Genomic DNA, 17672 nt, shown 5'->3' with positions numbered 1-17672 from the left:
TGTCCGTGACGGACGATCATTCAGGTCGCACTTCCTTTCAAACACGAGCTTTGGGGAAATAACATCAGAAACCCAAGCGGCTCGAATAAGCCTCAGTAACAACTGTTTAATTCACAGGAATCTGTTATACAATACTTGTACTTCTTTTTGGAATAAATAAACATCCAGAAGCAACATGGTAAGAAACTGTTTGTTGTCTCTTATGGCGTAAATTCCGAGAAGAACTGAAGCTAGTTTGTTGGCTAATGACTCGCACGCGCATATGGTGGCGTTGCTATATGGCGAAGTGTTGATGCGATGCTAGCAGGCTAACTGGAGTTTGGACGCAGTTATTATTGTGAATATACACTGCCCGTAAACAAAAAATAATCACCACCTGGATTTAACTAAGCAAGTAGATAAGAGCCTTCAATTGAATTATTACTGCGTGGATGATTGTTTGTTATTTAACACTAACTGTTGCAGTCAGTAGTTTCTCATTTCTTAAACAGCCATGTTGGAAAACACGTCCTGTGGTCGTGGAAAATGTTTTTCTGTCTTAGAAAGGTCATCAAGCAAAGATCTAAGGAGATCAATGAAATTACTACAATTAGGTTAAGAACTGTCCAACGCATTATAAAAAACTGAAAGGATCGAAGAATTGTGGTCGAAAAGAAAACTTGATTGATCGGCGATCATTTAAACGTTTGTTAAACTCAAATCGTAAAACAACAGTAGAACTGACAGCTTTAATAGCTTTAATAATGAAAGTAAGAGCATTTCCACACGAACAATGCAAAGGGAACTTAAGGATTTGGGATTAAACAGCTGTGTAGCCTTAAAATAACCACTTATCAGTGAGGCTAATCGGAACAAAGGCTTCAGTTTCCTAGGGAGCATAAGATCAAACTCTGGAGCAATGGAAGAAGGCCATGTGTTCTGATGAGTCCAGATTTACCCTGTTCCAGAGTGATGGAGTGATCAGGGTAAGAAGAGAGGTGGATGAACTGATGCACCCGTCATGCCTAGTGCCTACTGTACAAGCCTGTGGGGGTAGTGCTATGATCTGAGGTTGCTGCAGTTGGTCAGGTCTCGGTTCAGCAACGTTTTGTGCCCAAACAATGAGGTCAGATGAATACCTAAATACACTGAATGACCTGATTATTCCATCAATGGATTTTTTTCTTCCCTGATGGCACAAGCATATTCTAAGATGAGACATAATTTTTACACATGGATTGGCGAATCTTTGAGAATCTTGGTGATGTGCTGGAGAAGACTGGAGTCCGACTCTCCCATCAATACAGGGTCTTGGTGGAAAAATTACTGCAACTCTGGACAGGAATAAATGTGACATTACAGAAGCTTTTCGAAACAATGCCATGGTGAAAGCTAAGGGCGGTCCAACGAAATATTAGTGTGCGAATTCTGTCTGTCTGTCTGTCTGTCTGTCTGTCTGTCTGTCTGTCTGTCTGTCTGTCTGTCTGTCTGTGTATAGATATGTATATATTAGGGCTGCAATCAATTATTATTTTGATAATTGATTAATCTGAAGATTTATTTTTTTATTAATTGGATTAAAAAACTAAAACAAAATGTAATTACATTTTTGCCTATTTTTTGCCTATAACTGTATAAAATCCTTGTTCAGGGTCTTAATGTATAAACGTGTACACAAATAAAAAAATGATATTGAGTTTAACTCTCTTTAATTTGGACATTTCATAAAGCTTATAGTAGCTGCTTGTCAAGGAGTGCATGGTGGATTTCTCCTTAAACAAATTCACTCATGTTGGATTGTTTGTTTCTGTAAAAAAATAAATAATAATAATAACAGCATATAACTATGCAAGGTAAAGCAATTTTTGTAAATCAATAATTATATTGTTTTTTAATGATCAGAATGCAGATGGCAACCAAAATCAATATAAAATATAATACAACAGTGTTTTGACAATTTTTGATAATAAATCACCTTTTGTTCAGTTGTGAAGATAAGCTTCTAGAATGTATAAATAATATAAATTCTTTTTTAATAATATATTCATAATTTAAATAAACAACATGAAAACAAGCATTTGAACGCAGTAAAGCCGCAGTAAATCACGTTTGAAAATAGATTTACAGTTTACAAGTAGACAAATGCTATAAAAAGAGAACGCAGCAAGCTTACAGGCTTGATTATATATATATAATTAAAAAATAATAATAATAATATGCATTCGTGTACAAATACATAATTATTTGCTGAAACCCACAACAGTGACTAAAAATAGAATCGTTCACTGCTGCTGGTATTTGCTGTTTTTAGATTTAGTGTTTGTTTGTTTTAATTGAAGTCTCCAGTGTTTTAATCGAATCCGTCACTATATCGTGAGCAAGGTGATTTCACAACCTGATGCTCGCGAGTCACGACAGAACAGATCCAGTGCGACTGTCTCGAAGTTACAGTTTACGCAAAAGCACTTCATTAAACTATAACATTTTCACATGATGAGGATAAACCGTTTTTTTTACTTACCATGCTGTTTCCCCTTCATCCGTGACATGATACCAGTGTGTTTTCTTTTCACGTGCTCGTGTTTCACTGTGGTACTTCCATTCCACACGAGCTCCTCCACTAAGAAAATAGAAATGAATGTAAAACCCCCTTGTCCTGTTCTCATGCAATTTGTGTCCTGTTTTCCACAGCCGCAGAACGAGCACATCGAGCTGCACCGCAAGCGCCACGGCTACCGGCTCGACCACCATGAGAGGAAGAGGAAGAAGGAGAGCCGTGAGGCGCATGAGCGCTCGCACAAAGCCAAGAAGTTAATCGGCCTGAAAGCCAAACTGTACCACAAACAGAGGCATGCCGAGAAGATCCAGATGAAGAAAACGTGAGTCAAAAAAACATTAACAATTCTTTAACCGGTTATTTAAGGAGCTATACACTGATCAGGCATAACATGATGACTGCCTGCCTAATATTTTGTGTTTATTTAGCAATTTGAGTTACAGAAGCCCTCCCCACATGCATCAATGAGCCTTTCGCTGATTTACCACCACTGTCGCTGGTTTCTTAGCAGAAGTTTTAAAGTGAAGACTCATCTGCTTTTAAATGACTGATTTAATGAGAATTTAAATTAAGTCCTGAGCAGAAATATCTATTCTCAAGTGTGCAAGGTGGTACAATGTCCATGTTCATCGGTCACTTGGAAAAATTCAATACAAATGAGGAAAGACATGTGATTTTCTGTATTGTTGTAAAACTATTGTCAGCTGAATGATCCCCATTACAAGGCTGTCCAACATTTTGCTGCCATTTTCTCAGGCAAATAATGCTGCAGTGTTTTAAACCCTTTATCATCATCATCATCATGGGATTTCTTTTTAACTGGCAGTTTGATGAAAGCAGAAGGAATGCCAGCAACTCACCAATATGAAAAGAATTTGCGTGAAAGTGATCGTCAGGATGTTAGACATTCGTTTTCTTTTTGCCAATCTAAAAAAATATGCTGTTTATTTGACTATAGTTTGTAAATGTGCATATTTGCAGTCCTTGTAAATCAAATTTTGTTTGCGCCGATTTGCCTTTAGAATTAAGATGCACGAACAAAGACGAACCAAACAGAAAGATGATGACAAGACACCAGAAGGAGCAGTGCCAGCGTATCTGCTGGACAGAGAGGGCCAGTCTCGAGCCAAAGTCCTGTCTAACATGATCAAACAGAAAAGGAAGGAGAAAGCGGTAAGTTCTGTCCAATCACATGTTGTAAAATGATTTCTTGCGTAATCGGGGACCGTCCGTTGGTTTAATTAGGGGTGGGACTGTAATAATAAGGCAGAATTGTCTGTAGCTGGAATAAGTATGTTGTGCTATGCCGGTATAGGTAAAGCAACATGCTTATGTTTTTTGTGTAGTCATTAGTTCTGAAAACAGGCCACTGCTTTAAAGATCACGGAACTCATGATACACCGCATTGAAATGTCTCCACCATAATTGATATTCAGGATACACTGGGCCCAAATCATGCAGTAAATTTATGCTAATGTATTGCAGTATGTGATGAAAATTGTTGTGGTGTTCGTAGGGCAAGTGGGAGGTCCCTCTTCCCAAAGTACGCGCTCAGGGCGAGACGGAGGTTCTGAAGGTGATCCGCACCGGAAAGAGGCAAAAGAAGGCCTGGAAGAGAATGGTGACCAAAGTATGCTTTGTTGGAGACGGCTTTACACGCAAACCTCCAAAATACGAGCGCTTCATCAGGCCAATGGTAAGAAGCACATATAGAAATCGCTGTGTTCAATTCCTCCTGACAGCAAACTCAAATTTTTTAAAGGTGGTTAAAGATTTTGCGCCTAATTCTGCGGTGCTTGTTCCATCTTCTTGCAGGGCCTAAGGTTTAAGAAGGCACACGTAACTCACCCCGAGCTGAAGGCAACATTCCACCTGCCCATCCTGGGTGTAAAGAAGAACCCCTCTTCTCCCCTCTACACCACACTTGGGGTTATCACCAAGGGAACAGTCATCGAGGTGAACATCAGTGAGCTTGGTCTGGTCACACAGGGTGGCAAGGTCATCTGGGGTGAGCGTTTTTTATTATTATTATTATTATTATTATTATTATGCTGTTCATTTCCAATCGCCCACATTTATCATATAAAGGATTATTTAATGTGTAAAATTTTTTTCTTCTTTTTTTTTTTTTTTGGAATCCATGTGTTTCATGTCCCGAATTTTCCTTTGAAAAAAAAAAGGGGGGAAAAAGTACAAAGTACATTTGAATGATCTTAATGATCTGTATGAGATGTGTTTGTAATATAATCTTTTTTATTGTTTGCAGGTAAATATGCACAGGTGACGAATAACCCAGAAAACGATGGCTGCATTAACGCTGTGCTGTTGGTGTAATGGAATGGTTAGACGGTGCCTATAAGCGCACCTATAGACCATAATAACATTTGGATTATCTACATTGTCTCGAATGCTGTAGATTTCAGGATATGACTGTGGTTAAAGGAAAAAAAAACCAACTTGACTGCTGTTCCATGGATTATGAAAAAGTTTGAAGGGCTATAAAACGCAAATCAGTCAGTGAATTTTCCCGATTTAACGAAATTGTTTCAAATCAGAAGCTTTTTAGCAGTGGTTTGTTAGAATATGGAAAACACTAAACTGGGCTATGCTGATGCAGAGGAACACCTGAATTATATTAAAGATCTTTTCAAATAAGTGTTATCTTGTGGAATTTATATCAGATTTTTAATCTGTTAAAAAATACTAATTTATATATTATATATTAGGGCTGTCGAAATGAGTGTTAATGCGAATACTTTTTAACGGCACAAATTTTATTAACGATATTAGCGATTAATACAAAATTTGTTTGACTATTTTTATTACAATTGAAAATAAAATAGGTACGATTAAAACCTTCAACTCGGCACAAAACGTTACCTTCCCAGACAATTTCAGCTTTGATCTCTGGAGTTTTCTGCTCATAAGAAGCACGATCATTTCTGTTTCGTTCTAAGGTTTTAAGGCTTAAAATGGTTCGTAATAACTTCCCTATTTTATAGATGTAGTTTATCTGAGAGACGCCGTTTTCTGTGTTCCTCTCCACTCGGAACACAGACGCTTCTTGGGATGTGCTTTTTAAAGACAGCTATTACAAGTACTTTTCTTTGGCCTCCCTCGTTTTATGGATGTTTTCTCTGAGGGCCAGAGCCAGCAGGGCACTTTGACCACAGAGCAGGCCATTTACAACATGTTTACAGACCAATGATAAAAGAGACCTGAGGAATGAACTGGGCTTAAAAACAGGCCACATTTTGTAAGACTGGCACTCCAATGTGTAGCAGATGTTATTAGACACGGCCAGGTTGCACGTGTGCAGTAACAGTTGTGGTTGCTAGGTGGCATTTTTGTTGGTCTCGAACATGTAAACTATTTGGCTAAAAGTTTGAAGCCACTCAAAGGGATTGTTTTACATCAATGGCCTGAGGATCCATAAAAATTACGGAGTAACACAGGAGCTTTGAAGATGGATTTGGTCTCTACTTAATGTCACCAGTCTTCTACAATGACTCAGGACTACAGCTTGCATTTGATCACTGCACACTTCAACAACATGTATCTGTAATAATTAGACATTCAGTGCCACCCAGATTAGGATGGGTTTCCTCTTGGGTCTCTTCAGAGAGCAACATGTCTGCCAGGGCTGCTCCCAGAAGTGGTGTTTGAAAAAGGTTTGGCAGATGGACTTTGGCAGACTGGATCAGGTACACTGCTCAAATCCTGAAATACCATCTGGAATTGAACACTGTTCAAACCTGAGATAGTGTTGGAAACAGACGTCTCTATCTAGGCGTGACTTACATCTTTGTTGAGGAATAAGTCTATTATGACCTCTCTGAAAGGGACGTACCCTTATCCATCCATGAGACCAGTAAACCTTTGCTGTGTGTTAAGGTGAACCGTCAAAATTTTTTTCCCCCTTAGTCTTAAAGGTGTGTTGGTTCCTCCAGACATGGTGCACAGATTATCCACAATAATATAATTATTATTATTTATAATTAAATACTTATGTACACGCCTATAGTTTTATGAATACAAGACAACTTTCGGGGTTCCCCCTCGTTTAAAATTAGCACACCACAGTGAGCACAACTGGGCTTACTGAACCAGCTTCATTTACCACTTTGTTACTTTATTGAAAGATCACAATGTGCCTCCCCTTTCAACAACCGATTACCATTAACTTCAGTCTTATCTCTGGACAGTCCTTCTTTTGTGTGCCATCTAGAGGTTTTGATCCCCATTTAGCTTCAGTCAGTTTGGGGTTTCACACAAAATAAAAAATACTTGCTCTGACCCAGTCGTCTAGACCAGTGGGTTTTAATCCCCGGGCTGCTGACAGGGACCAGTCCGTGGGTCAGTTGGTACTGGGCCGTACAGAAAGAATACATAACTTACATTATTTCATTTTTATTTATTATCTGATTCATAATGATGTTTTATTTTGGACAATTACCGGATTCTCTCCGCCACATCTGTCTATGACTCCCTCTTGATGCAGGTCAAGATGCCTTGGTCACACGTCTTACCTCCATCTGCTACCTTCTTAAAGGGGCTCCGGCCGCTAACACATAATACATTACCGCTAAATTGAAACCCCTAAGATAGCAAAATGAACAAAAAACACCACAGTGGATTTATGTTTATTATTATATTTAGAAAATGCCAGTTTTTATACCGGTCGTATTATTTTTTGTTGTATTTATCCACCACACGTTAAAGGCCGGTCCATGAAAATATAGTTATAGTAATTATAACCGGACTGTGGTGCAAAAAAGTTTGGAGGTCGCTGGTCTAGACATCACAATTTAGCCCTTGGGAAATTTACTCAAATCCTTACACTCGCCCATTTTTCCTGCTTTTAACACATCAAACTTGAGGACAAAATGTTCACTTGCCCCCTAATATATTCCACCGACCAACAGGTGCCATGATGAAGAGATAATCGGTGTTATTTACTTTTCCGATAATAATGTTTAATGGCGGTATATCCAGGCCCAGCTCTCCTCACAAGTCTCTCCACAAGGCTCTATGATCTCACTGGGAAGATCATTAGCATTAAGGGATCGAATTTACAACCAAAGAATCAATCAGTAAACAAGAAGATGAAGTGGTCATGAACACCATAAAAGAATAAGATCAAGTTTATCAGGTTTAGTGGAAATGATCAATGAGGAATAATTGACAACTTCAAATGAACAAAACACTTGGAGTCTAAAAAGTGTGCATCTTGAAACTTAAATCTTAATACCACCTCCAAACCTTTTTTTTTTTTTTTTAATCATGGCAAGACATTGGTTATGCAGTATATAAAGCATGATCATAATCAGTGAAACGTGCTTCATGTTTGTGAACATCAATGCAAAAAAACAGTTCCTGTAGTGGTAACCAATGTTATGTTCCAGTGAACAGGACATCAATGGCAAAAAAAAAAAAAGACATTTTAGATGATGTGAAATATGGTGTACTAGGCCATGTTAGATTGAAATTCTATTAACATTGAGTTACATTATGTTGTACTTTCTATTTACACATAAAATTTGATTCATTACTAGTGCATGACAATGCACAATATAAGGTCATAAAAAATGACCATATAAGATTCAAGACATTCATGCCACCACCAAAATCAATAATAGGACTTGAATCCTCCTCTTAAAAAAAAAAAAAAAAAAAAAAAAAAAAAAAAAAAAGCAAGGAGTCGAGCCTACATCAATTTCCATTGATTCATGTTAAAAACAGAGGTATTCCAAACCACCCTGATTAATTAAAAATATTGCCACTCCCCTTTACACGTGATGAATGACATCAGAGTAGTGTTCAGGTGGATTTTAAAGAACCAAATATCCACTGGATACTGCTAATTCGGTTCCCTCTCAGTTCTTCAGGTCGGGCACGCACAGAATTAAGAATCTCTGGTTTATGTCTTTCGGTTTTAGATGTAGAAGTCCAGCCTGCTGGAGATAACCTTGCAGCCCTGCATGGAAAAGGCGCGCTCGTCTCGAGGGAAATAGTTCATGTCGAGCGCCATTTCCGTCACCGCATCCTCGTTGGGTTTCAGGCCCTTGTTGATCATCTCGGCTCGGCCGCACTGCACCACGTGTTTGTACTCCAGGGGGAGAAAGGGTACAAAGAAGTCCACCAAGTTCTTGTCTATGAGACTAGTGTGCCAAAAACCACCTGGGGAAAAAAGAGAAACAGGGGGCCTATAAAGTAAAGCCTACATGTTTTTCAAACACAACATTTTTTTTTACAGACTTTCATATAATAATCATCCTAATTTCATTAAAAAACAAATGTAATAAATAACCAACATAAGTAGCAGCAGTAGATTTTGGATCTTAAGGTCATGAGTTCAAATCCCTGCCACACCAAGGCTCTTAACCCCATAACTGCTCAGTTGTATGAATGAGATAAAAATATAAGTTGCTCTGGATAAAAGCGTCTTCCGAATGGCATAAATGCAAATGTACATATTAAATTGTATTTACTGACAGAAATTGTGTACAGTATTCAAATTCATAATGCTGACTTGAAATCGAGAATATGTACATACTTTACTGGATATCATTTTTTTTCTCCATTCAAACAATTGCTTATTTTATGGATACTGACATATCTGACATACACTATATGGACAAAAATATTCAGACACCTGACATTTAGCACCATATGTGGTTTTGTCCCAAATTGTTACATCATAGTTGAAGGCATGCAATTGTATATGATGTACAAATACATATATCACAACAACTCTGTGACTGTTCTTAAATGGCCCTGCCAGAGTCCTGACTTAAACCCAATTGAGCATCTCCGAAGAGACCTAAAAATGGCTGTCCACCAACGTTTACCATCCAACCTGACAGAACTGGAGAGGATCTGCAAGGAGGAATGGCAGAGGAACCCCAAATCCAGGTGTGAAAAACTTGTTGCATCTTTTCCAAAAAGACTTATGACTTAGGACCATGTGATTTTTCAGTTTTTCTTTTTTAATAAATCTGCAACAATGTCAACAATTCTGTGTTTTTCGGTCAATATGGGGTGCTATGTGTACATTAATGAGGAAGAAAAATTTACTTGATTTTAGCAAATGGCTGCAATATAACAACGGGTGAAGAATTTAAGGGGGTCTGAATACTTTCCGTACCCACTGTATATGGATGCTGTAGCATTCGTTTTTCCCTTCAATTGAACTAGAAAGCCCAAACCTGTTCCAGCATGACAATGCCTCTGCGCACAAGTCCAGCTCCATGAAGGTATGGTTTACATGACTGAGAGTGAATGATCTTGAGGAGCCTACTAAAGAGCTTTAACCTCAACCCTACTGAACACCTTAGGGACAAAATTTAAATCTGACTTAACACCTTTTTTGGCTGAATGAGCACAAATCTCCACAACCGCACTCCAAAATCCAGTGGAACATCTTTCCAGAAGAGTGGAGGTTATTATAACAGCAAAATGTGGAGTAGGTTGTTCAAAATGTCATGTAAGTCAGGTGTCCACAAAGTTTTATCCAAACAGTCTGTCATGTACATAAGCATATTTTGGTTAACATTAAGCAACAACTGTTCTTCAAATGATGCCAAGAGAGAAAGCCCTGGCAATACAGAGTGACATTTCTACTGGTTTTGTGCCTGAATATTGTGCTCTGTTGCATCACATCATATCTATAATAGGTGCTCTTAGTTTTGAGCGGATCTGCCTACATCTGGGGAATGTGAATACGGTTCATTATGCTAAATATTCTTCACAGAGTTTGAAATACTGTGCATCTTAAAGGTTATCGATAAAGGGCAAATTGTTCCTCTTTGTATCCCATTTACAAATAGCTGACGGCCACAGAACACACTCTCAGGACAAGGTTAGAAAAGTGTCCTGCTCTCTTAGACTCTTGGATCATTAGCATCAAGATTTAAGTCTTAAGTCAACACAGGAAAAACTGCTCGACGTACTATTCTTGTTGTTAAAGACGGACAGGGACAGCGCGGTCTCCAAATGCTTCAGCTCAATCTCTTCTCGATCTTTCCCAGCTTTCCAGAAATCCAGCGCCACCTGCACGATATTTTCACCTCCGGCGTTACTATTGAGTAGAAACACAAATGCAAAGAGGGCATTAAACCGACTCCAAATGCTGTAAACAGTTCATTTCATAATTTCATTTTGATAAAGTGATTTCCAGAGGCAACATTTCGGAACCATATACTTATGGAATGCGGGGTGCATTGATAGAGTATAATTAACCTAGTGCAAGTTTCCATGCTAGTGGACACGCAACAATGCAGCGATCTGGAAATACGCTCTAAAATACCAAGCAGGGGATCTGCAACATCTTGCTACACGTTACAAGAAACCTGATATGATAATTAATAGTGTTATGGTGAAATCATTCTTGCTCATGCATTCTACTAAAGGTACTATATACACTGATCACGCATAACATTATGACCACCTGCTTAATATTGTGTTGGTCCCCATTTTGCTGCCAAAACAGTCCTGATCCATCGAGCATTAACTTCTCCAGCAGTTTGAGCTACAGGAGCGTGTCTGTTGACGACATGGTCCAGCTTTCGTTCCCCCCGTGCATCAATGAGCCTCGGCCACCCATGACCCTGTCCCCCGGTTCACCCCTTGGACCATTTTTGATAGATACTGAACACTGCAGACTGGGAAAACCCCACAAGAGCTGCAGTTTTAAAGATGCTCTGCCCCAGTCGTCTAGCGATCACAATTTGGCCCTCGTCAAAAATCGCACAAATCCTTACGTTAGCCCAGTTTTCCTGCTTTCAACACGTCAACATTGAGGACAAATGTTCACTTGCTCCCTAATATTTTCCACCCACTAACAGGTGCCATGATGACGAGATAATCAATGTTATTTACTCCGCTTGTCATAATGTTATAATGGTGTAATGTTATACCTGATCGGTAATAAATGCCATAAATGTCTAAAATTTCAGGATGAAAATCCATGGTGAGTATGTGATATTGTTTTGCCTGATTGCTTTACACTACAAATGTTACATTAAAAATCAAAGTTATTCTCTGTCTGAATACATACAGACCCTGCACCCAACAATGACCTTATCATATTAAATTATCCTGCAAAATTGCTTTTTTTTCTATGCGTCATAACACTTGTAATAACTAACATGAAACGAGCACTAGACTTTTTGAGCAAATACAATAGTGATAGTAAAGACCTTAGAAAGATAAAAATGGCCTTGCGGTAGGAGATGCCGTCCAGAGCTTCATAAAAATCTAAGTAGGGTTTGATGCTGTCGATCAGGCCCGGGTGCATTTTATCCATCTCGTCGAATATGAACATGGAGCGGGGGCAGGCGGAAACGTTGCCCTTTATCCACTGCTGCAGCTGTGACTAGAAAAAAAAAATACACGAAAAAAAGCATACAAATATTAATCTGCACAATTCAGTAGTATTAGGCATTCTGTTCTCTAAATAGAGCCTGTGTCTTATATAGCAAGCAGCACTATATGGGGTTATAAAAATGCTATGCAGTACCTTGTACAATTGCAGGTCCACTTCGTGTGGGAAGTGTGCGGTTGCCGTGAACAAGTGTACGAATCCGCTCGACATTCCACGTTGGTAAATGTTTTTGGCGATTAGCTGACTGACGAAGTTTTTGCCCGTGCCAGTCCAGCCATGCAGCGAGAGGACAAGAGGTTTCTTCGGGTTCTCGCTGTTCATGAAGCCAGTCACGGCTTTGAAGATGACACGAGATGCCACGTGCTGGCCAATCAGCTTGTTCTGAAGATCCACTTGTAGACCTGAAAACAAGAGAATACATGGCCATTACGCAATTTGTAATCTGAAATGGATTTTTATAGTTTTATTTATATGCAGTGGTCAAAAATGGGCAGTGGCGGCGTAGAGCGGGTAGTGGAGCACGGTTTTAAAGCTGGCGATAAACACACGGAATTCATTCGTGGAAAATGTCAAGCAGCTTTTCCAGAGACAAGAAAACCACATCGTTGATACTGTGCGAGATTTAACAGATAAATACATGAATAATTTTTATTAAACGAATAGTTTCCCATAAACTACTCTACACGGCCACTGCGGAGGGACTTTTTGAACGCAATGTATTTGCATTTTGATGTAATAATCAATTACACTAAAGGGGTTTTAGATTTTAGCAATAAAAAAACTTTTTTCTAAAACAAAAAAACGTTCATTTTAATAGACCGGAATTATTTTCTGTCTCTTTTTTAGTATTGCGCTTTAAAAAAGAGAAAGTACTTCTTATACAATATTTGAATACTGAAATAATCGATTGCAGCAGAAGTGGTTGTTATGATAATAATCAATGTCAAATGGCTCCCAAAATAAAATTGGACAAAGTATGGGTGTTCTGGCCAGAAATATAGACTATATACACCCTATAAGAAGGTCTTTGGGATCTAATTGTCTAATTCACCTAATAAAAAACCCCAGACGAATCAGTTATTTATTCATATTTTTCCCGCTAAAATAAGCAACTCAGCAATACAACCAGCTTTGGTAAGAAAGTTTTTGAATTGTGAGAATGCTCTCACTCTCTATTTCACATCTATTAATTTAGTTTACACACTACAGTCTTGTAATAAGTATTTTAATGTACAACATAGAAGTCAACCAAGAATACTAAGGAAACCCAATCGAATATAAGTCTGGGGAGATCCTGAAAACTTCCTAGATTGGAAAACGAAACGGAAATCAAAACAGAAACCAAAAGTCAAACACCAAGTTAGCGAATGCTAGTCAACCCTAGTTGATTCATTCTTCATCCCAATAACACACGAGCTCGACTTACCAGTCGCGTTGAAACCAACCCAGTTTGCATTACACGTCTCAAATAAATAATTGTACAAATGACTTCCAATTGCGACCACGCCAGCGCCTGCCACAAGAGTTGTGCTTATAGGTTCAAAAGCATGTACAATAACGCTGGTTATCAACACCAAGTGCAACACCGACGACGCCTTTTCTTTCATCTTCAGTCATTTAAGTCATAAATGACCGGGTTTTTTTTTTTTTTTTTTTGCGGGGGAAACTGAATCAGCTTTAAAAACCGAATCGGCTCCAAACTGCAACGGAGAGTTCCGTGTAGCCGTCCCAAGACGTCATTTCCACGCGACACAACACGGTAGGGCGCACACACACAGGCAGCGACGCAGTGACGCGATTTTCCTGCGACGCACAGAGAACTTAGCGGAAATAATATAGATCAATAAATGATAATATAGCAAGTTGTTCTGTAAGTAAATAATTATGTATGGTATATAAAATAAAATGTGAATATATATTATAATATATATTTATATAATAAGAACCGAGCACAAAATGGCTTTTGTGGGACATTGTTAATATGTCCCCCCCCCTAATTGCACCAGCTATGCACCTTAAATAGGTTTTAGCAGATAAAAGCATCTATTAATAATATATCGTGATGACAAGTGAAAATAAACCCATGCAGCTACGACATCCAGACAAAGATGTCAAGCAAGACAACTTCCTGTTCAGGAAAAAAAGTACCCATACGAGACAGATAACACACTCCACACACACACACCTGTTTTGTTGTAGGAGATCCACTCTGGTCTGCAGCACTCTTGAAAGTAGTACAGCAGATTTGGATACCCGGCTAGAAAGCCGGTTACAGCGGCGGCGATGCCGACAGCCAGGCTGGTCGAGATGGGCTCGATCGCTTCCGCCGTCATGCTCATTAAACTCCATCCTGAGCAAAGGAGTGAAACTAAGATCCATTTTCGCCGCATGTCTGTTTTCTGTTGCACGGCTGATTTCGAGTAGGGGCGGTTTAAATTGACCCCCCCTTAAGGCTTCTCGATTTCCAAAAGTACCGTCTGATTGTACGGTATCGTGTGATATCGCGAGATCTTGCTGTGCGCGCTCGAGCGTCTGTAAAAAATCAATACGCAACAAAAGGAATATTGTCTCCTTTCATTACAAATGAACTCGTTATGAGTTTTTCACCAAACCCGAGGGTAATTATGAATCAGGCGCACAGTCCTGTAGTGTATTCGGAAATAGTTACTAAAATGGACCTCTGCACCTGTCACCTTTCACCTAATAACAATAACAACGTCGCCAAGTCAGACTCAGGTTCTTCAATGCAAGTTAACTTGCGTCGTAGTTTAGTTGCTATGGCAACGCATGATTTTAAACAGACCCAACATGTCAGGCTCATGTCAAGGTTTTTTCTCTTTTGATAAAAAAAAAAGAGCGGTTTAAATTATTCAGTTGCTATTACAACGTATGCCTTTGAACAGGTTCATCATGTCAGGCGAATGTCAAGGTTTTCTCTTTTTTCTTTTCAGTGGTGGGCTGTCAGGGCAAGCAAGGCCTTCTCTACTGGCCTAAACTGTATCAGAATTACTGACTTACATTTTAATCTATATTCTTGCCATGAATATGTTTTCAATTATCCCCAATAGTCTATTCTCTTCATTTAATAACCTTGCTCTCTGTCTGTTTACTTTTAAGTTTATGTCCAATCATATCGAATCAAATCGATTAGCGTGTGTGAAAACTGACAGAAATTGATTTGATTGCAGATACACAAATACACAGAAGTGGTCAGTTTATGAGGTTAATATTGATGTTACTACAAATGACATTGGTTACAGCAGGGGTTCAAAGATTTCTCATACAAAACCAAAATTTCAATCCCCATCACTTATACCCTCACTCATATTTAATCCTGATCACTCATACCCTCAATCATACTTAATCCTGATCACTCATACCCTCACTCATACTTAATCCTGATCACTCATACCCTCACGCATACCCTCACTCATACTTAATCCTGATCACTCATACCCTCACTCGTACTTAATCCTGATCACTCATACCCTCACTCATACTTAATCCTGATCACTCATACCCTCAATCATACTTAATCCTGATCACTCATACCCTCACGCATACCCTCACTCATAATTAATCCTGATCACTCATACCCTCACTCATACTTAATCCTGATCACTCATACCCTCACTCATACTTAATCCTGATCACTCATACCCTCACGCATACCCTCACTCATAATTAATCCTGATCACTTATACCCTCACTCATACTTAATCCTGATCACTCATACCCTCACTCATACTTAATCCTGATCACTCATACCCTCACGCAAACCCTCACTCATAATTAATCCTGATCACTCATACCCTCACTCATACTTAATCCTGATCACTCATACCCTCAATCATACTTAATCCTGATCACTCATTCCCTCACTCATACTTAATCCTGATCACTCATACCCTCACTCATACTTAATCCTGATCACTCATACCCTCAATCATACTTAATCCTCATCACTTATACCCTCACTCATACTTAATCCTGATCACTCATACCCTTAATCATACTTAATCCTCATCACTTATACCCTCACTCATACTTAATCCTGATCACTCATACCCTCACTCGTACTTAATCCTGATCACTCATACCCTCACTCATACTTAATCCTGATCACTCATACCCTCACTCATACCCTCACTCATACTTAATCCTGATCACTCATACCCTCAATTATACTTAATCCTGATCACTCATACCCTCACTCATACTTAATCCTGATCACTCATACCCTCACTCATACTTAATTCTGATCACTCATACCCTCACTCATAATTAATCCTGATCACTCATACCCTCACTCATACTTAATCCTGATCACTCATACCCTCAATCATACTTAGTCCTCATCATTCATACCCTCACTCATACTTAATCCTGATCACTCATACCCTCACTCATACTTAATCCTCATCATTCATACCCTCAATCATACTTTATCCTCATCATTCATACCCTCACTCATACCCAATCCTGATCACCAATAACCGAACCTGATCACTTATGCTCAATCCGGATCACTTATACTCAATCCTAATCACTCATACCCTTACTCATACCCAATCTGAAGCACTCATACTCTTACACCTATTCAATCCTGATCACTCATACCCTTAGCTCAGTCCTGCATGAAACAGTTTCATCTTTGAGCAGCTCCTTCAGTGACAGACTGTTACACACTAAAGTGTTTAAAGGAGCGAAACAGACGGTCTTTTCTCCCTGCTGCTATTAGACTTTACAATCAGAGCTGCTCCCAGTGAACCAGTCACCAAAATATACACTGTTATTACTGTTTAACTGTGCAATAATAACAATAACAAAGTTTTTTAAGCAACACATGCAATAACAATAATTAAAAAATGTGCAATATCACCTATTGGCATTATGTTTGATAGTGTAACTACTTATTCATGGTCTCTTTTTCCCCCTTTTTTGTATTTATGCCTCGTGTTGTGTATATACTGTAAAATGTTTTTACTAATTATTATTATTACTATTATTATTTTTTTACATATTTGCACATTTCTTTTTCTTAGCTGCTGTAACACAGATATTTCCCCACTGTGGGATGAATGAAGGTATATTTTATCTTATCTTATCTTATCTTATCTTATCTTATCTTATCTTATCTTATCTTATCTTATCTTATCTTATCTTATCTTATCTTACACAAATTCAATCCTGATCACTCATACCAACCCTGATCACTCATACACAATTCTAAACACTCATACCTTTACATATACCCAATCCTGATCACTCATCACTGTATGGTATGGAGGCTCCACTGTGTGTGAACGCAAAGCCTTGCAAAGGGTGGTCAAAACCCCCTGACTGGCATCCAACTACCTGCCACTGAACACCTTCACCACAGCAGATGTCTGCGCAGAGCTCACAACATTATCAAGGACTCTTCACATCCCAGTCACAAACTGTTGAATCAATCTATCTATCTATCTATCTATCTATCTATCTATCTATCTATCTATCTATCTATCTATCTATCTATCTATCTAATCTAATCTAATCAAATCTAATCAAATCATACTCAATCCTAATCACTCATACCCTGACACCCAATCCCGATCATAATATTTTAACAGTTAAACCTCTATTGGCCTCTAGATGGCACCATTTACATTATGGTTTTCCCCTTCGAACTGTTGTTACATATAACTGATTATTCCACTGTTTAACTAAATATTTGTGCAAAAAGAAAAAAACATTCAAAATTGTAAATAT

The 17672-nt window shown here is 38.6% G+C and overlaps 2 protein-coding genes across 3 annotated transcripts; one reads left to right on the top strand and one right to left on the bottom strand.

The window, feature by feature from the left end:
- The first annotated feature begins 18 nt into the window (after window positions 1-18).
- Window positions 19-5191, top strand: nsa2 (NSA2 ribosome biogenesis homolog). Its single transcript, XM_083563643.1, has 6 exons — window positions 19-178; window positions 2671-2858; window positions 3559-3709; window positions 4053-4232; window positions 4352-4544; window positions 4803-5191. Exons 1-6 carry the CDS (start codon window positions 176-178, stop codon window positions 4868-4870), a joined length of 783 nt encoding a protein of 260 aa, XP_083419769.1. The 5' UTR covers window positions 19-175; the 3' UTR covers window positions 4871-5191.
- A 1972-nt stretch (window positions 5192-7163) lies between these two features.
- Window positions 7164-14690, bottom strand: tor1 (torsin family 1). Of its 2 annotated transcripts, none has more exons than XM_083563615.1 (5): window positions 14107-14690; window positions 12057-12322; window positions 11737-11912; window positions 10489-10616; window positions 7164-8716 (listed from the first exon to the last, which is right to left on the bottom strand). In XM_083563615.1, exons 1-5 carry the CDS (start codon window positions 14309-14311, stop codon window positions 8472-8474), a joined length of 1020 nt encoding a protein of 339 aa, XP_083419741.1. In that variant the 5' UTR covers window positions 14312-14690; the 3' UTR covers window positions 7164-8471. The 2 variants fall into 2 exon arrangements, with proteins under 2 accessions (XP_083419741.1, XP_083419740.1); XM_083563614.1 differs by lacking the exon at window positions 14107-14690 and adding an exon at window positions 13348-13680.
- Window positions 14691-17672: the final 2982 nt, after the last annotated feature.

This window comes from Silurus aristotelis (assembly GCF_946808225.1).
Source record: "Silurus aristotelis genome assembly, chromosome: 16".
Classification (NCBI taxonomy): domain Eukaryota; kingdom Metazoa; phylum Chordata; class Actinopteri; order Siluriformes; family Siluridae; genus Silurus; species Silurus aristotelis.
The sequence above is the reverse complement of the archived record's forward strand: the minus strand, read 5'-3'. Positions and strand labels throughout refer to the sequence as shown.